Consider the following 20,315-nt stretch of genomic DNA (forward strand, 5'->3'; position numbering starts at 1 on the left):
TTTAGATCTTTTCTTACTTATTCACTAATATATGTGATCACTTATCAAGTAATTCTTGATTATATGAGCAAATAGATCCAATTTAATTATTTTAATTCAATTGTGATTCACAGATAAAATGTTTTTAATAATATAGAAAGCTCTTCTATAAAGCTCCCTAATTAAGAAGGATTTACACATGATATTTAATAATGATAGATTTGAGACTGATCAGATAATTAATATACGTCTTATGAGAGATATGAATTTAAGCCCCGTCAAGACAACAGACTTTTTAGAAGCAAAACATAAAGAAATTAGGTGCTGATTTAATAGTTTTGCACAGTTCAGTTTAAAAACAAGTTAAAAATAAACAGTAGGAAAAGCTGCAGTGATTTCTGTAAATATAGGTCAAACCTGACGGATAAAAACATGACGCCACCTTTTCATTTGCTCCGGCGTGCACAGAGACACAGGAGCATCCAGCGACAGAACAGGGGCTAGAGGTACTTACACAGAGAAGGAGTCGGGGGGAGCAGAGAGGCGGCGCAGATCAGCTGCACACACCTTCTGAATACTATGGCCGCACGCACGCACACAAACACGACAAACACGGGAGAGAGGACAGGCGAATGGCGGTGAAGAGAGAAGGCAACGGGAGAGAAAAAGAAAAAGGTGGGATAAATGTGTTGGAAGGATGAAGAAAAAAAGAAAAGAATGGAGAGGAGGAGGGAAAGATGGAGAAAATCCCAAAAGGTAAGTCGACAAACATTGATAGCACAGTCCCATAGCACTGACACTAAGAAGCTAGTCTCCACTGATCTTACTACCACATCCACACATCTACTGTAGCTTGCTACAAAAAGCAGCAAATAGACTCACATTTACATTTATTTACCAAATACAGGGGACAGAGATGCTAGAAGGATGGAGGGTGTTAAACACTGCCGCTACATCCTTGACATAAACCAACAAATGTCTCCTCAGCTGTTAAACCACTCCACCACATATCTGATGATATCATTTATTCAAGCACATGTCCCTCCTTTGATTGTGGACAAACGTGAAGCGAGACGTTGAGAGCAGTGAACGTCAGCTCACTAAACAGATTGTGTGACTCACTGAGCGCGAGCTGTGGCTTCCTTTCTCTATTACACGGCTGGCCTAGTTCATCCATCTGTATCTGTGTTTGTGTGTGAGTGACTCACTCGTTGAGCAGGGGCACCGAGGTGCGTCTCTTGCTCTTCTGGACCATGTTGGCCTGATTTCGCAGGGAGATGCGCAAAGTGGATGGAGCCAGCCTGCACGGCTCACCGTCCACCTAAACACACATGCAAGCACACACACACAGAGACAGAGGATACAGGAACAATATTAGTTTTTCTGTTTAATGCTGGATTCTAAAGATTTATGCTTGAATTATACCAAAATTTTCTCATGCCATTAAAAAAAAACAACACAAAAAACACTTGGAAATCGGTTAAACACAGAGTTTCTACATACATTTTAAAGTCACAATTTCATACTTTTTTGGAGATCCCAGGCCTTTCAAAGAACATGTCTAAAGTAGAGCTGCACAATATATGAAACTGCAATCTTCATCACAATTTCAGTGAATGCAATATTGCAATAAAGTGCTTATTTTTGCTTAAATATTATATTTCCAAGCCCTAGTCAACATTATATATGTCCAGTTGGAGGGACTTGTGCTTGTGATGCTGATGTATATTTTTTAGCAGCTGAAATGCTAAAGGCATTATCCATCCATTCATATTTCCAGTCGTAAATATGGTCGGATGGATGGATGGACCAAAGGACGGACAAACAGACAGAAAGACGGATGTACAGACAAATGTGTGCATGGAATAGGCAATGCTTATGTTTTTCTTAATTAAATTGTCTGTTATATGTTTCACACAACACTAGCTCATCCCTTAAGAAGAAGAGCCACTTGAGTTAAATGGCCTAACAAACACAAAGGTACTGGACTGAAAATAAGTGAAAAAGCATTTAAAGTCCAAGGAAAAATATTAACAGACCTCACCTATTGATCCAGACCATTTTAAAGATAACAGGTTCCTACTGGTTTAAGTTTATTATACAATAAGTTATTATTATAACACTAATGCACTAAACGCTCAGCCTTTAATTTTCAGCTCTTTGAGTTTTGGAAAACTACAGTAGTGTTTAAGAAGGCTTCCTGCTGATTATCTTGGACTATGTTAATATAACCTGTATCCACAGTAGATACTGAACCGCTCCAAAGGTCACCAGACCACAGGAAGTAATCTACAACAGATCACACGGAAATATGACTGGCAGGCTTTAAGAATCTATTCCCTCTACAAATACACTGCTCAAAAAAATAAAGGGAACACTCAAATAACATCCTAGACCTGAATGAAGGAAATATTCTCATTGAATACTTTGTTCTGTACAAAGTTGAATGTGCTGAAAACAAAATCACACAAAAATCATCAATGGAAATCAAATTTATGAACCAATGGAGGCCTGGATTTGGAGTCAAACACAAAATTAAAGTGGAAAAACACACTACAGGCTGATCCAACTTTGATGTAATGTCCTTAAAACAAGTCAGAATGAGGCTCAGTATTGTGTGTGGCCTCCATGTGTCTGTATGACCTCCCTACAACACCTGGGCATGCTCCTGATGAGACGGTGGATGGTCTCCTGAGGGATCTCCTCCCAGACCTGGACTAAAGCATCCATCAACTCCTGGACAGTCTGTGGTGCAACGTGACATTGGTGGATGGAGACATGATGTCCCAGATGTGGTCAATTGGATTCAGGTCTGGGGAACGGGCGGGCCAGTCCATAGCTTCAATGTCTTCATCTTGCAGGAACTGCTGACACACTCCAGTCACATGAGGTCTAGCATTGTCCTGCATCAGGAGGAACCCAGGGTCAACCGCACCAGCATATGGTCTCACAAGGGGTCTGAGGATCTCATCTCGGTACCTAATGGCAGTCAGGCTACCTCTGGCGAGCACAAGAAATACCACACCATTACTGACCCACTGCCAAACCGGTCATGCTGAAGGATGTTGCAGGCAGCAGATCGCTCTCCACGGTGTCTCCAGACTCTGTCACGTCTGTCACATGTGCTCAGTGTGAACCTGCTTTCATCTGTGAAGAGCACAGGGCGCCAGTGGCGAATTTGTCAATCCTGGTGTTCTCTGGCAAATGCCAAGCGTCCTGCACGGTGTTGGGCTGTGAACACAACCTCCATTTGTGGACGTCGGGCCCTCATACCATCCTCATGGAGTCGGTTTCTAACCGTTTGTGCAGACACATGCACATTTGTGGCCTGCTGGAGGTCATTTTGCAGGACTCTGGCAGTGCTCCTCCTGTTCCTCCTTTCACAAAGGCGGAGGTAGCGGTCCTACTGCTTGGTTGTTGCCCTCCTACAGCCTCCTCCACGTCTCCTGGTGTACTGGCCTGTCTCCTGGTAGCGCCTCCAGGCTCTGGACACTACGCTGACAGACACAGCAAACCTTCTTTCCACAGCTCGCATTGATGTCCCATCCTGGATGAGCTGCACTACCTGAGCCACTTGTGTGGGTTGTAGAGTCCGTCTCATGCTACCACGAGTGTGAAAGCACCACCAACATTCAAAAGTGACCAAACCATCAGCCAGAAAGCATAGATACTGAGAAGTGGTCTGTGGTCCCCACCTGCAGAACCACTCCTTTATTGAGTGTCTTTCTAATCACCAAAGATTTCCCCCTGTTGTCTATTTCATTTGCACAACAGCATGAGAAATTGATTGTCAATCAGTGTTGCTTCCTAAGTGGACAGTTTGATTTCACAGAAATTTGATTTACTTGGAGTTATATTGTGTTGTTTAAGTGTTCCCTTTATTTTTTTGAGCAGTGTATTTGTTACCCGACAGGAAGTATTTTCATCACAATGGTGACACCTACTGGTCTAATTTGGGCATCACATGTAACCACAGCCATGCTACTGTTTCAGAGACCATCTGTGATGCTGGTGTTAGTAGGACATTACCTGAACAGGTACAGTCTTGTAAGTGGTGAGGATGACTTCTCTGCACTGGTGAAGCCTCTCGCCATGACCGCCGACCTGTAGCGCCGCCTGGTGGACGAGACAAACAAGCATCGTGCATACAAATAAAACTGGAAGGTCTTTCTTTGTCAGCTGCTTGAGGGGGGGTTTAATTATGCATCTCGCTTTCTGCGTTTTTCTCACCAGTGAAGCCATCGTGAAGCCGATAACCTCAATGCAGCCGTCATCGTGGCGCTGTGGTTCAAAGTCTCGATGGTCACCGGTATTTCCCCACGGCATAGTGCCAGCACAGTACCTGCAACAGTACCCCCAACATGTGAATCATAAAATAGAAGCAGATATTCCACCTCCTACCACAAGGTACTTCTTGCACCCACAGTAAGGAAGCCATTAGAGTGGATGCCCATCTGCCTTCTTCTGAGGACAGAAATCCTCTCCAAAGATACTGAAGCCAAAGATAGACGGGTCAAAGCACTGAACTCAATTAACAGAGGCCACTTTGAGGAATCTGCTTCGGTGCAAAAGAGAGTTGAAGTGTCTCGTCATTTCTTTTAAAGAGGTCTCTGCATTCAAGTGGAAAAAACTAATTTAGAAAGTTTTAACCAGGAAAAACCAAAGAACCAAAAATGCCAAAACCCCATAAGAAAACCCTGTAGTAAAAACTAATAAATGATTCTGGAAATACATTTTTAATTAAATAAAACTGTAAATAATCGCATCACATTTTACATATATATACTAAAGGAAAATATGTTGTTAATATAATTTCGCTATTCCATGAATTCATTCAGGCTCTACAGCACCCTAATTCAGCAGAAAAAGTCATTAAATAATATTTCTATATCTGATTATTTCAATAAATATACAGATGCACACATGAAATAAATACATTTATCTGTAATGATTTAAATGTTTAGGTATTTTACAAAAATAAATTTAAAAAAATTTAAATGTCTAAAATAAATATTCTATAAAAATATGTGTACTTGATAATTCACTTAAAATACAGATGTTCTAATAATGTAACAATTATATGAAAGCATGCGACAAAATAAATCCAATTTACATTAATTATAAATTAAAAGTATACAGACAAATTTCATTATTTATTTTATTTAATTATTTTATAGTCCTGTGTTACAGCAATTAATTTCTTTATTTATTGGTCGTAATTACCTAAATTTTATTGAGATAATCACATATTTAAATATACATTTTACTGAATATTTATTTTTATCACTACTGCAAAGGAGGACAAATGAAATATATATATATATATATATATCAATGTAGCATTTAAATATGTTTTATAAATCTTTCCAATAATATATATAAAGAAAAGATAATGAATAATTTTATGTATTTCTTGTTATGGCATCTTCATAATTATTTATTATTTTATAGGATTGGATTGCCTAATACACTAACGGTGTTGAAGAGTATAATGCTGTGGAGAAAAAATCCAATCCAGAAAATATAAATGAACAATAAACTGAGTTACCTCATTTATCTTGAGCATGGTGCACATAAATGTATATTCGCTTGCATGCATTTGTTACTGGCCTACCTGGGAATGTTTAAAAACACGATGCACTGAAACTTTAGCTCCTGGATCTTGGGTGTTAGATCCGTTCCATCACACTGTAGAAAACAGAGAACAAGAGTCAGGCCTGCAGCGCTGCATGATTTAAAGTCAGAACCAGTGTTTGTTTTACGCTCCCGGACCTGACATTTACCTTGACAGGCTGCTTAAACATTAAGCTCAGCTCCTGGATGTAATGTCAGATCACGCAAAGCTCTGTGCAGCAGGGGTTCCTAAACGCCAGTAAGTAATTGGAGCAGTAAAATATTTTTAAATCATCTCACCATAAGAGATAATTGTACTGTTATTGCATTGAATCCAGCACAGATTTCATAACTGCAGCTTATACTCACTTTAGGTCTGATGGGACAAGTTGACAGCAGATTTAAAATGTTAAAAACGGCTAAAAAGCCGAGAGCTGCTAGTAAACTGGGTGCTCTTTATACTGATGTTAGGATGTCAACAACAGTAGCAGTCAGAACTTTATATCAGCTACTAATGGGCATGAATGTGATATTAAAAGATTTCTAGAAATTATTTGAGCCATTCTTTTGTTCTAAGCCAGAGTTATTGTACAATAACAAAAAACATCCCATTGGGAACAATAAAATCTGACCATTGAGCTTGAATTTAGCGTCACTAAATGAATGTTGGCATCATTCGGTTGGGATATTTGACCACTCTTCTAGGCAGAAATGGCAGAGTTCATTTTAGCCGGCTGGTTTCCAGATGTGCACCCATCTTTAAAGCCTACACGTTTTCAACAGAGTCGCACTTTGGGAAGGTTATTCAATGTTAGTCTGCTTTAATGCTTTCTGAAAACCAGTTAGGGACCAATGTCCAGCCGAAACACCCAACTGTGCCAATCTAGCTGAGGATTTGAGGAGGAAGTCCAAGAATTTGGAGTTCCACAGCATGCTGATGCCACCACCATGCTTGACAGCTGGTGCAGTTTATCTTTGAGTGTCAGCTGTTTGGTCTGAACAGTCAAGACAAAAAAAGTGGTGATGATGGAGGTGAGGATGGAATAAAACAAGCCTGATCTGGCCTGAAATTTTAATGAATTTGGTCATCTGCCTGATGGGATCCATAACATGGAAACCGCACTGTTTAATTCACTAAAGCACCTTAATGAATGTGGCCAGCCTACAGTGTCGCTGTCCTCATTGGTGTCATTGGACAAAACAACCAGTTTCAACATGTAGATTTATTTCTACTAGTTTATTCTAACTGGGCATTAGCAGCTTTTATGTGGCTGAGCAGCATCCCAGCGATCCCACTGGGGATTTAAAGGGACACATCCTCATGGTCAACCCCAAAGAGAAGTTGAAGGACGGCCCGTTTAATCACCCGACCCAGACATGTCAACACGGAAGACGATACGAGCCGAGAGAGGAAGAGCGTGTTAACACTCACCACCACTCTGACGTGCTTGGACAAGTCCCTGGAGCTTCTCTGGAGGAAATCTGAGAATGCAGCCTGAACACACACACAGAGAGGCAGGCAAACAGAAAGAAGAAGCCAATCAAACAGAATTACAGTTCATTACATTTCCCTCATTAGAAAGAGATAACTCCTCTGAATGTTTCCGCTTCAACTCCGGCCCATCCTTTCTGTCTTTCAGCTCATGTCTTGCAGAAATAAGTCAACCTGATAAAAATTCTGGATTTCGCTACATGTTTCAGATTTTAAAGCTAATTTCTGCTAAATTTATCACTGAACATAGGTAATTTATCACAAGTTTATTTAGTTTTCTCTCAGATCGAGAGTCAGATGAATTTTTAAGGACATGACATTTGTTTAGTGAGCCTGTTGGATGAATACGGCACCAGTCCGCTGCTCATTATTGATAAATGACAGAATGGTTTTATCAAAGTCTTTCCTCTGAACCGCAAACTGTTTATCGAGTGAAATTTCCCATAGTTTATTGCTCCTCATTCCTCCGGTGGTATGAGTGTCATTAAGACAGAATTACAGCAAAGAGGAAATGAATGTAAATTCTCTAGCGTTGGTTTTTAGTGTGTTTAGTCATGTAGGACACTCACGCCTGCATAGAACATCTTGTTGCGGAAGCGACTGTTGAACTTCTCCGGGTTGGCCTCTGGACCACACAAAGAGACAAAAAAAGGAGGAAAATGTAATAAATATGTGCAGCAAACATGGAGGCATTTACATGAAACAATTGTGTGTGAATCTCTGAACGGTAATAAAAACAGCACAGGACCGTGATAAAGTTTTCATACCCCTTCAACAGTATACCAACGTATAATAGTGCATCATTTTGAAGTGAAAGTAAAGTGATACATGGTTTTAAAATTGTTTTATCAGATAAATCTCAGTAAAATACACTGAATTTGTAGTTCTAAAGACTATAATAAAGCTCAAGGGGTGTGAAAACCTTTGGGAGTAAATGTGCAGGATTTAATCAGGTTCTCTGGACTGAAAACACAGCGCAGTGACAGACCTCTGGACTCGTGGAACTCCAGGGTGACGTGAGCATCGAAGCCAAGGCTGAAGTAGTTGTTGAAAACATTCAGAGGTAGCTGCCAGAACAGGGAACATATTTAAGTCAACGCATGAAATTTATTAAAAGTTTTCATGTCCTGACTAAAACACAGCTACTGCAGCCTGTCATCCGGCTCTTTTTGAATCATATGTTTTAATATCTAGTTGAGGTGTCACTCAATCTTTAATGTCTTGTTAAGATGCCACTCGGACATGCTTTTATCACCAGGTGCCCCAGAGGGTTGCAGGATGGATGCTGCAAACTCAAATTCCTGGTACTCTTCATACTAACGTTTGCAGCGCTAAGCTGCACTGAGGAATTTATGATGGTATGAAGTAACTAAATCAGTGCCACCAAATCAGTATTTACACAGTTTCTTTTTTAAGATCATTCAACCGGATATAAAATAAGTAAAAACATAAACATTGTGGAAGAAACAGCTTTAAAGTGTTTTTGGTCTGAATTTTTTGTCTTAACAGTAGGATTCAAACAAAGAAAAAAAAAACACGCTGATCAATAATTCCAGCCCACGTTCTGCACTGATTCCTGACCTTCTGGGTTCCTTCTTCTGGCTGGGCAGATGTTTTCTCCACCAGCAGGTTCCACCTGTCGAGCTGCACCACCGAACCGTCCTCCACGTGACACAAAACCTTCGACACGGGTTCATCTGTGTAACCCTGCGGTAAAGATGAACATGTCAAAAGGAAGAAATTATTTTACAGAACATGTATGATGTTTGAGTGCTTTAAAGGTAATTTTATGTTCTGCTATTGAATATAGTTACTTCTCATCCCAATTACTTTGATGGGAAATATTTTAAATAATTTGAATACATCAGTTAAAAACTATGCTCAATACATTAAGTAGTTGTAGTTCATCCTTACAGCCCTTTCCATTTAGTGACACCCCTGATAAAGATGTGCAAAAAAAAAACCTTAAAGCAGAAAAAGTTTTGTCATTGCAAGACTATACTCTCATACTCGATAAAGTTTTAATTTTACACGATTCATGTTTTAAAACTGAGAAGCTTGATTTTGTGCCTGGTGAACCATCCCTTTCTTGATTTTTCTGTATGCTTCAGATCATTATCCTGCATTATCCCAAGATGACCCATTTTCAGTTTTCTGGCAGAATCGTCCAAATTTGTACACAAAGTCGAATTTCAAACAGGTTTCCCAGGACTTTTGATACAGAAAGAACCCCACAGCATCATAGATCCTCCATGAGGGGTTTTACTTCATATTCATTAGTGGCTTCTCACCAGATCCGCCACTATAACTGCTCAGACAAGCCCTTCTTGCTGATTTCAGCTGCACTTACATTGAAATGAAACTACCAGGCTCAACCCTAACTTACAGCTCCAAATACAAGTACCTACTATATAACGTATTGCAAATTTTAATTTATTTAAGCAGTTCAACTCAAAATGTAAAATCCATAGATTTATCCTGCAGTGATACATCTCAAGCATTTATTTCTGTTAGTTTAATTAAATTAAAATACGAGTTTTACTTTCTGACTGGTCGAATTATTGAAATAAAAACTATTTTGATATATAATATATTATAATATAATATATTCTAAAGTTTTCAAATGCTCCTGTACAGTTCTTTAGGAACATGCAACATTTATGCAAACAAACTGACATCCTCAAGGAAGCAGTAATAGCAGAGACCTAAAAAGGGCAACCTCACTTCAATACAGAGCCCCAAAATAGATAAAGATAAATCAAACGGTGTAAAGAAGCAAAGGAAATAAAAAATATAAAGAAAATTAAACAAGAAGGGGTTAGGAAATGGGAAAAGATAAAAAAGTGGAAGAACAGCATTGCAAAAGGAGTGATGCAGACAGACATATGCAGGGGATAAAAAGGGCAGAGCTCTTGCACATATGGTAGCTAGAAATCGTCTCTCAGTCTAATCTTCTCTCAAAGCGTCAATCTCCTGAGCTGACAAAGTCATCTGGATGTCCTTGCTGCATCAGCACAGAGCACGCTCAGATGAACAGCTCATCAAACAGCCTCGTTCTTATTGAGAAGAGCGCTTCAGTAATTAAAAAAACCTTTACCAATTACCCCCTGCTAACACGTTATTAATAATTCTGTCACAATGAAGTTAGATGATTTTAGTAGAATCTAAGGCTTTATGTATGTTTTTTAAGATAAATCAGTCAAACTGTTGTTGGAAGTGCAGCTGCATGAGTGTCAGTTCATGAATGAAGTCTACCAGAAGGTTTGCATGAGTTTGCGTAGTTGTATCAACCAAGAGGCCCACAGTTACTTTGGAGGAGCTGCTGAGATACACAGCTCAGGCATGGCAATCTGTTGAAAGGATCTCTATTAGTTGAGAACCCCACAAACCTGGCCTTTAAAACTGTCAACAATGAAGTCTATTGCTGAAAGAAAGCAGTAAAAAGGAATGGTCGCAGTTCACCACAAGCCATGGAGCAAATAGGGAAGAAGATAGTTTGATCAGGTGAGACCACACACAGTGCTTTAAAAACTTTTGAAGCACTGTGTGTGGAGGAAAACTACTATTGCATGTCACCCTGAACACATTATCCACATGGTGATGGCAGCATCATGCTAGGGGATGTTCTTTTTCATCAGGGACAGGGAAGCTGGTTATAAATGTAGGCCAATTCTGGAAGAACATCAGCTGAAAAAGACTTGAGACTGCTGTGGAAGGTTCTCTTCCAGCAGGACAACGACACAAAACGTCCAGCCAAAGGTACAAGGGCATGGTTTAGATCTAAGCATGTGCATGTGTTAGAATGGCCTAGTCAAAGCCCAGACCTAACTCCAATTAGTGAGCTGTGGGAGGACTTGATGATTGCTACACACAGACACTTAATCTAATTAACCCTGCACTAATCGAATGGATCTTAGGGTCGGTTAGGTCGGTTCAAGCACACAGCCTACTAACATGAGACCTTCATGGTGCCTGTGCTGTGTAATCTTTATTTTAATTTCATCACTGAATAATATTTTTTGTTATGATTAGTTAATGTTCTTAATTTACTTTGACTGTGATAACCTGATGGCATTTAATTCAGAAAAAGAGCAGAACATTTTAAAAGGAAACTGTAACTGCATCTTCTGTGCTTGATGTGTCAACAGCTTTGAGGCAGTCAAACAAGGGTCAAGGCTTGAAATGCACCGGAAGAGTGCTCAGACATCCTGGAATGTGAGTTTCCCTGAAACTCCCAGAGGTGTTGGAGAGGTAAAGACCTGATTTCTTTTCACAGTTTATGAAAATCACGACATCAGGGAAAAAGATACATTTCATTGGCTGTTGCTTGATGAACTTCACCTGCTGTTCGAAATTTACTAGAATAATTGGATAAACCACTTTTGCCATCAACTCTACAACAAAAGTGAAGGGTGGAAACTCACCCCACCCCAGTTGAGCGTCCTGGCGAGGTCATTTCCTGTTCCCAGAGGAAGCACAGCAACCGGAGGTTGGGGATTCATCTGCAGCTCATCGAGAGCGGAGAGGATCCACCCCACCTATGGAGAAGCAAAGAAAGCTTCCGGAACTTGGTAACAAAAAAAGGAATTGATGACAAAGGAACTGATCAGAACAGAGTCTTACTGTGCCGTCTCCACCACAGGCCAGGATCCTCAGGTTTGGCACTTTGCGATACAATTCCAACCTGGGAATTCAAATACACAGCTGAATGAGAGATAACTGCAGAAGAAAGACGGCGAGTAAATATATGGTTCTTTAGCACTTTTTCCATCTCAAGATTTACTGCTTTTCCAGGCTCAAAAATCTCAAATCCTGTCATTTTAGAGCCAGACTGACTGAGTTAATTTCCCGTTGCTGAAGATCTTACATTGAGATGCATTGAGTTGGACCAAACCACATCAGAGATACTTTGTAAATTTGTCAGACCGCAGGAAAAGATGAGATATTTTAGTTCAAAAACAGGAGGTTCAGATACATAAGTTTGCTCCCCTGCTTTTAAAAAAGGGGAAGTATCTGCTCCACCTCCTCCACTGATCGAGGCATCTATGGATGCATGGATGGATGTGACGGAAAACAAGGTGTAGAAATACTAATATTTTCCACACTACTTTCTTTTACCAGGCTTATCCAGATCTGGAAAACACTTAAATTAAATATTTCCACATGTTTTTCAGACTGTGTGGAAACCTGAAATATTTCGGATCATGAGTTCTGATTTTAAGATGTTGGAATATGTCAGCTCTGCAGATTTCATGATGTCTACCTGGGTTAGGGCTCAGGAGTCCTAGGAAAAGATTACTCACGCCTCTCTGAGTCCACCTTGAGACAGGTCAAACACTTGTCTGGGGTTTAGGATCCACATGAACATCTGCAACAGCTTGGCACCCTGCAGATACAGACATTTATGAAACAGTAAAACCTCCTTTTAAATTCCTGCTATCTATACTCTCACTTATACTCACTAACAGTCAACAAGCAATGGGCATAAAAGATTTTAATAGATGATAAAATAATAATGATAGACGATCTTAACAAGCATCAGCAAACTGAGGCCCAGAATCAGCACAGTTAGTTTGACTGAACTCACAGTGGGGTGTTATGTGTGGTTGGTGGTGAAAGATTTAAAAAGGTTCATTCACCTGGTTGCCCCCGCTCTTGGGATTGACAAAAACCAAGACGGGTTTCATAAGAGGAGAAGGGAGGGGTTTCAATATGAACGGACGCCATTTAGAGTCCTACAGAGAGAGAAAGAAACTTTTAAAAAGTTTAAAACTTGTAATTAAGCTCCACTGGCCGGTTCAGTTGGTGCACCGATGATCAAATAACATTTGATTTGTACTATCAGAATCTTTTCTAAGAAACAGGGTTTCTGGGTTTTTTAGGTTCTTCGTCATCAACTAACCCCTCCAACCCGGCCAATCAGAGGTGGACTTCAGGGCCATGAGGTGCTACATAACCAATAAGAAATATTTTTGACTTTTTACAACATTTTTTAAACTCAGGGAGCGACGCAGAATGTAAACAAACTATAGTTTTAAATGAAACTATCTCCAGAGTGAAACTTTTACACATTCCGGGTTTTAAACATATTCGATTTTTAGAAAAAAAGAAAACAAGTTCAGATCAGGTTTTAACCCATTAACCATTATTTAAAGTTGAGATAAATCCCATATTTATGTGATCTTAATCAGTTTCTAAGTAAACAAAAAAAACCATTAGCAATATATAGGAAGTTTAACACATATGAAGGCATTCAGAGCTAAAGCTTTAAAGTCATGAAAACATTCATATTGTGAAGATTCAGGGTGCCATGTACCTGGGATACGAGGTCCTTGTGGCTAAATCTTAAAGGTCCATCGAGGACATTTAGAAGGTGCTTAAAGAATAGCGGTTCTTGTGGGTTAAAGGTCAGAGCTGGTGTGTTTTATTCAATCCTTAAATCCTTTCCTATTATTATTCCATGACAAACATATCCTTAGACGCATGTTGATATTTGGAGTTACAAGTTCAGTATTATCTAACTATATTGTCTTTTTTCAGTCTGGACACAAATTGCATTTTTGAATAAAGTCATAAAAGCAAGTTCCGTTTAAGCTTATTTAATATATAGTAATTAGTTCTATTAATGAAAACCGTATGAGCTAACCCCGATGCTTAATTTGAGTAAATATAGGAAATAATCATAAATATTTGCACTAGAAAAAACTTTCTTTTATTATCAGTGACTGTCCCATATCAGAATATTTCCTTTCACTGATTAAAAAACATGGTTTTAATAAGGGCCATGAAATGTATTAATTGAAAGCGAAATGTCAAATTCTGGTCTTGAACTCCTAAAGAAAAAAACAGGAGATTTCTTTATGATTCTTTGTTTATTTAAATATTAGTAGTAGTTCTTAGCATTAAATTATTTCTCTCCAAAACAGCTGTGTAAAAAAAAGTTACTTTAAAAAAACTGAAAAATATATTTCAACCCGATGAAATTAATTTCAATATAAAATCTTAAACTGAAAGGAGAAAATGTTTTTTGTATAAAAATGAAAACTTTAAATAAAATAAAAATTTAAAAACAACAAAACTAAATTCGAAATGGGATTAAACCTTAAATACTAATTTAGTTTTTTTTTCATTTATGGAAAAACATTGAAATTAAGATTCAACTTTTTTCTGTATTGACTGTTTTTAACGAACATTTCGGCCCTTATTAAACTCCATAAAGATCATAACCACATTTTCTTGGCTTGTGCATTTAACTGGATCAATAGGAGCTTTAGCCCACTCACATCCAGTCCTTTCTTGCTCGCCCTTCGTTTGAAAGACGTCCGTTTTTTCCGCCTGGCGGAGTTCTTCAGTGAGCTCTGGGACATAAACACACAGAGAGTGCAGCGGTTAGTTTGCTGTCACCACGTCCATCCTGACGCTGATTAGAAGAGCAATGAAGCATGCGACTTGTCTGCGGGAGACTTTTTCGTGTTCTAACAACGACATAAACTCAGACTTCCCTCAGAGATCACGCGTACGTCGAATCACATCACATCATTTCATATCCACTAGCTTCTGACGGCCGCTTTTCAAATTTAGACCCAATGAGGTCACTTCGCGTTATCATCACCGGATGACAGCTGGTGAACTTTATTACTCGGGGAGTGTGCTGGTGTTGCAGCTCTGCTTTCACACCTGTGGTTTCCTGACTTTGATGATCCAGGAGGGAGGTACGATGACTCCAGCATGGGCCCCCAGTGAACATGGCTCCTCGATTTGGTGCAGCATGAAACACGTCACCTTGTTGTGGAACTGGAAGGAAAACATCTTTGGACATTAACTTTTATTTAATTGTATGTTTATTCTTATATTCACCTGTTTATTTGACATATAGTTCAGGGTAATTACATCTGAACCCTTGCATGCATTGACTGCCTCAAGTCTGGGACAAATGGACTACAGCTACACTCTTTGGAAAGCTTTTACTGCAGTTATGTTCAGTTGTTGACTGTAAAGCCTTTTCATCTGCTTTGAATTTTTAGATCCAGTGTTTGCAGTAAGACATTTTTAAATTATTAGAGTTTATTAGCTGTTTCGATCTAATAACCCAGGTGTAACATCAAAAGTCATGCATCCCTGTTTGCCCACTGCTTACAACAATTACTCGTGTGCTTGCACAGCTGCTGCAACGCAGCGCCCATGAACAGTTTGGGCCCATAAATACGCAGAGATTTAGAGAAATCAGTGGTAAATGTTTACGCTAAATCACGGTTATTTTTTTTGGGAAATTTAAAATAAAATCATGATTATTTCTGTGCTTGAGCACAAAAACTAAGCTGAAGGGTAATTTGCTGCTTGTATGAGAACATTTTATGTCCTTTTATAAACTTAATTTCCAAAATTATCAGCTTATAAAATAAATAAATTGCGGAAGAATATCTCACAGATTTTAGTTTGAATAGATTTAATAACTGTCATCTGTTAAGGAACGACTATAAGAAATAGCTACATGTTGAATTGTGCTCATCGTTTCTGTCCCACCATCACAAATAAAAATATGTGGAGTTTGCTAAATATTTCTAGTACTTGAAATGGAACCAATTGCTTTGGTCACAAGAGATAAAAAAAAAAAAGCTTTTCTAACAAACATGCCAAGTGGTGCTGCTGTGAAACAAAGGATGAATACATCGAAAACCACATCATGCCCAATGTTAAGTATGGTGGAGGACCTGTGATGCTGTGGTCCTTTTTCCTCTTTCAAAGGATTTGGAAAATAGGGACAAATCTACACAGACATGGTCTGGTCCAGAACTAAATCCTATCCTATGCTCCAACTTTATGAAATGCTGTAGGAGAAAACTAAGATTGTCCTACAGCCAAAAGTGGGGTGTACAAACTATTTTTGAGCAGACAACTATTGCGGCAGTTGTGATTTTGTGAAAATTACTTCTAAGGATGAGATTTTTTCCCCCTCCTCAGAAAAATGCACTTAAGTTAAAGGTTGGATTGTATTAAAGTCATAAGAGTGATATTATTGAACTGCAATTAAAAAAAAGAGTATAAGGCATTATTACTGATCTTAACCAGGTTTGCAAGACCAGATTTAATAATAGAAGAGATCAAAAACACTTTGGCCCTTAATGTGGGAATCGAACTGTTGCTTCTCCTCTTCTTCTACTTAACTCTTATTTAGTTTTGCTGTAAAGTGTTGAGCATAAATCATGAGTTTCCTTACAGCCTGTTTACACCAAGAACAACTGATGGCGATGATTTCTTTACTGTGGAAGAACTTCTGCTGAAAACTCTGAAAGAACAAAGATTCACAGTGAGTTTGTTTCTGTAGGACTGCAGGAACATCACTGTGTCTGAGTGAACCCACCTTCCCACACTGTTTACATTTCCCCTCCTGCCGTCGCCTGTGGACCCAGTGGTGTCTCAGTACGTTCTGTTGGCAGACAATTGCAACCCAGAGCTGTGATTCCTCATGTTTACAACCACACATACATGCTGACATGAAGACACGCAGAAACACTCACATCTCTGAGGCATCTGGAACCTCCCTCCCTGAAGGTTGGCTTACATCTGAAGTTAATCTTAACAGAGACATAGACTGAATTCAAGAGTCTGAAAGCATTTATCTGGAGCCTAAAATTGTTTAACGGGAACAATGTTGGATTGAATTCAATTCAAAGGAAATAAATGTCAGACAAGAAGGATGGGCAGCTTAAGCGTGTTGGTGTTTGTGTGCCGTACCTTTTCTAGTTGCTCTATGCAGCCAGTGTGAACAACGATCTTACAGGCGGCACATTTCCTCCTGGGGGATGACTTCTTGAAGGACACACAGGGAGCACACAGCAGAGTAAGACACACAAAGATGCTGAAAAAATGTGCAACAAATACCAGCAGTGAGGAAAAAACAATACAATCATTTATCACTGCTGCATCTGGTAAAGTACAAACAAACACATAAGATGCCAGATTGCCATTTGCCTTCAGTAATCAGTAATGCACTACTGCTCTGGCTCTCACTACTGACAAACTGTTCATTAGATCTAATATGAGGATGGCTAATAATGGTGGAGTCTCATCTCCGTCCTGAAGGTTCGCTTTTAATTGTAACAGATCATTTAAGAAAAAAACAGCCTTTTAGCTTCTAGTTTAGTTGGATAGCATTGATGAAACTTAGTTAATTTACGTATTTCATTTTCAGCCTGAAAGCTGAAAATTCTTCCAGGGAAAGAGAACAAAGATTTACACCAAAATCACTTGAAAACATCTTAAAATAACAAGACAATCCCACCAAAAACGACCTCTAAAAGCAGATCAGGTTCAAATGTTATCTCTAAAACTGATATTTCATTAACTTTATCTCTGAGAGAAGCTATTTTATTGATAAAGAATCTAATAACGTCGACACCACTTAGAGCTGAAGGAACATACGGCTCAACAGAGCTACACCAACAGAAAGGAAATCAGCTGTAAAATTAAGAAAAACAGTTTGAAAAAAGAAATGATTTACTGCTAATAATTTTTTTGTTACACATTTAAGTCAAATTTTTATAACTGGTTGAAATTAAAAACATTAGGAGAGCTAAAGGATTAACAGAGCTGTATGCACAGAAGGAAAATCAGGAGTCTGAACTGTAAGAAATGTCTGCACTACACATTATTTTTAGACTATTGTCAGCCATTTATGTTATTTCTATATTTTTTTGGTCACCACCAAAACCTAATTCAAACCGCCCAGAAAGCTACTCAAAAGGGCAAAAAAGTAAAATCAGGAATCTGAAATGTCTTTCCTATATCGGGGTTTCTGCAAGTTTTAATAAATTACATAAAACACTCTTTAAGACCCCCTTAACATCATCATGAATTACCTTTTAGATCTAAAAGAAATACATAACTTAGGTTAACTTAATGAACTAATAGCTTAATGTATTTAACGTACCTAAAGGGGACATAAGTAAAATCCTCTTTTTTAGCCTTTAAATACATTTTGTTGTGTACTTGGAGTCTGTAGGAGAGCAGAAAAGCTGAATTTAGCTAATAAATTTGCCTGGACGTCAGAGCAACCTTACACTCAGAAGTCCCAGCGTGTTCTTTCAAACATACTATAATGGCCTTACTGCTCAGATGTGTCATTATTTCATTGTGGAAAATGAAGGTTGTTTCTTAGCTTTTTATTCTAATAGCAGTTATTCTCTAGGTGAGGTGTGTAAATGGACACAGGGTTCATAATACCTATAATTTAAACACATGCTTGTTGTTTATGCCTCACGGGGATTTTCTGACTGTAAACACACTTTATATGAAGGATCGTGAGACACAAAAAAGTCTTGCATTTCTATCTGAAAGCACAGCAAGGTAAGCTTGAATAAACTGCATCTTTTTTCCTTTAAAGATCGTCCTGCTGAAGATAAATAAATTCATCTTGCATTGGCAGTAACATCATCTCATACTGAGATCTATAGAAAATACAGTGCATTTATTTTTTGCGGTAAAATAAATCCCAAATTGTAAATAAAAAAATATTGTAAAAAAAAGAAACTATAAACAAATCCTCGCTGAATTAATGTAAAAGAAATTTTAAAAAATCAGTGTCTAATTGGGCTACTGCCATAAAAGATTAATGTAATTTAAGGCTTTTTACACCTATAAAAATAGCAAATATTCCACAGTTTATGGTCAGGAGCTGGGCTGAAATTTTTTAAAAAGAAGCCAAAATCAAAACTTTGTAAAAGATTCATAAATCTCAAAGAATGTTGAACGTATAGCATTATGCAATTTTTCTGGTCAAGATTTTAAAACTTTTCCAAACAAAAATCAAGGAAAGGAAACATTTAAAAATGGATGGATGGATGAATGGATGGATGGATGGATGGATGGATGGTTGGATGGATGGATGGATGGATGGATGGATGGATGGTTGGATGGATGGATGGATGGATGGATGGATGGATGGGGAAAACATTTTTGAGAAATTAAATGTTTCACACATGCAGAGACGTGATCAGTCACTACTCACTGCAGTCTTCAGGAGACATGCGTCCTCCCCGAGATAACAGAGCTCTCCTGAACAACTCGTCTCCGTCCACAAGTGATCTCCGTTCACTGCATTGTCCTGCAGAGTCACAGGAGGAGAAACAAGCCTGAATTATCACTTAACAAGCAGCCATCATCCGTCTGCATATCTCCTTCTTAAGTGCGACCGATTGTTGTTCAGTCATAACATGAACAGAAACACTCGGAGGAGAATAAGTGTGTCGAGTACATAAACGTGGCTGCTGAGTAGTTGGGTAATTTCACAGCGCATGAAAATCTGAGGTGTTAATCAAAACACTCCAGAAGCTACAGTTAATGTTCAATACACTCACAGAACAAATCTACACGAACACAAGAGGGGATGTAAGAGCGGGAATTTAAAAGAAATTCTTCCATCAGGATTTTATTCAACAGAAACACTGACTAATAAGATGCACTGTTTAAAAAGACCAATAACCTGTTTTCCTTCAGTGTTTTAACTTTAAATCAGACGAAATATTTTCTGTTCAACGCCAAGATTACCAAAATTTTTCTATTTGCAAAATCCCAAAATAACGGGCGATCATTTTTTATTACTTTTTTTTTAGGTGAGAAGTTTGCATGCTCTAAAGTTACTGTGCCTTTTAAACAACTTCATAATCCCTTATGAAGATGATGATCTTGATGTCTTTAGGGCTTTGGAAACTTCTAACAGGGTAATTCACAACTTTTGAGTTAAATAGAGGCACACCTGTGGATGTGGACCTCAAACACACTGCTTCCTTGTGTGATATAGGTTGGTATGAGTGTGTCATTTTCTACAGAGACAAAGACCTTAACGTTTGTAACTTTTCTGCATGGAGTTTGCATGTTCTCCATGTGCATGTGAGGGTTCTCTCCAGGTACTCCGGCTTTCCGTACACATTTCAAAGACATGCATGTTTCATTAATTGGGTTCTCTAAATTTCTCTTAGGAGCGAGTGTGCACGTGCATTGGTTGTTTGTTCTTTGTTGCCTTGTGACCGACTGGCGACCAGCTGGCGACCGGGTATCCTGGCAAGACACAGCAAGTCCAGGACACTTTTCATTTTCACAGCTAAACGAAGTTTACGTGACAAAATGTGAAATGTCTGATATTCATACTGTTTTCAAGGCAATAAAAGTCAGCAAAGCGGCTGTAGTTTTATCAACCATATTGGTGCAGGTCTGAGTGTATATGTATATGTGT

The 20,315-nt window shown here is 38.7% G+C and overlaps 1 protein-coding gene and 1 long non-coding RNA gene across 6 annotated transcripts in view; one reads left to right on the plus strand and one right to left on the minus strand.

Annotated features, from left to right (window-relative positions):
• The window catches only part of dgki (diacylglycerol kinase, iota), a 93,475-nt gene that overhangs the window by 18,993 nt on the left and 54,167 nt on the right, over nucleotides 1-20,315 (minus strand). For 3 of the 5 annotated variants that reach the window (XM_047390052.1, XM_047390054.1, XM_047390051.1), the window contains 20 exons: nucleotides 19,092-19,187; nucleotides 16,820-16,894; nucleotides 16,603-16,659; nucleotides 16,446-16,511; nucleotides 16,302-16,370; nucleotides 14,762-14,878; nucleotides 14,368-14,442; nucleotides 12,724-12,819; nucleotides 12,388-12,470; nucleotides 11,708-11,768; nucleotides 11,509-11,622; nucleotides 8,666-8,791; nucleotides 8,073-8,151; nucleotides 7,654-7,709; nucleotides 7,025-7,087; nucleotides 5,594-5,667; nucleotides 4,210-4,321; nucleotides 4,009-4,095; nucleotides 1,188-1,300; nucleotides 494-556 (listed from right to left, as the gene is read on the minus strand). In XM_047390052.1, coding sequence (XP_047246008.1) covers nucleotides 494-556; nucleotides 1,188-1,300; nucleotides 4,009-4,095; nucleotides 4,210-4,321; nucleotides 5,594-5,667; nucleotides 7,025-7,087; nucleotides 7,654-7,709; nucleotides 8,073-8,151; nucleotides 8,666-8,791; nucleotides 11,509-11,622; nucleotides 11,708-11,768; nucleotides 12,388-12,470; nucleotides 12,724-12,819; nucleotides 14,368-14,442; nucleotides 14,762-14,878; nucleotides 16,302-16,370; nucleotides 16,446-16,511; nucleotides 16,603-16,659; nucleotides 16,820-16,894; nucleotides 19,092-19,187 — 1,682 coding nt within the window. The remainder of the gene's footprint in view (nucleotides 1-493; nucleotides 557-1,187; nucleotides 1,301-4,008; nucleotides 4,096-4,209; nucleotides 4,322-5,593; nucleotides 5,668-7,024; nucleotides 7,088-7,653; nucleotides 7,710-8,072; nucleotides 8,152-8,665; nucleotides 8,792-11,508; nucleotides 11,623-11,707; nucleotides 11,769-12,387; nucleotides 12,471-12,723; nucleotides 12,820-14,367; nucleotides 14,443-14,761; nucleotides 14,879-16,301; nucleotides 16,371-16,445; nucleotides 16,512-16,602; nucleotides 16,660-16,819; nucleotides 16,895-19,091; nucleotides 19,188-20,315) is intronic. The other 2 variants (XM_047390053.1, XM_047390056.1) reach the window with 2 other exon arrangements.
• Nucleotides 11,729-20,230, plus strand: LOC124883126. The gene is made up of 4 exons (XR_007042088.1): nucleotides 11,729-11,823; nucleotides 16,410-16,636; nucleotides 16,829-16,925; nucleotides 20,062-20,230. It is a non-coding gene; the product is annotated as an uncharacterized LOC124883126 (long non-coding RNA).

This window comes from Girardinichthys multiradiatus, chromosome 17, assembly GCF_021462225.1.
Source record: "Girardinichthys multiradiatus isolate DD_20200921_A chromosome 17, DD_fGirMul_XY1, whole genome shotgun sequence".
Classification (NCBI taxonomy): Eukaryota; Metazoa; Chordata; class Actinopteri; order Cyprinodontiformes; family Goodeidae; genus Girardinichthys; species Girardinichthys multiradiatus.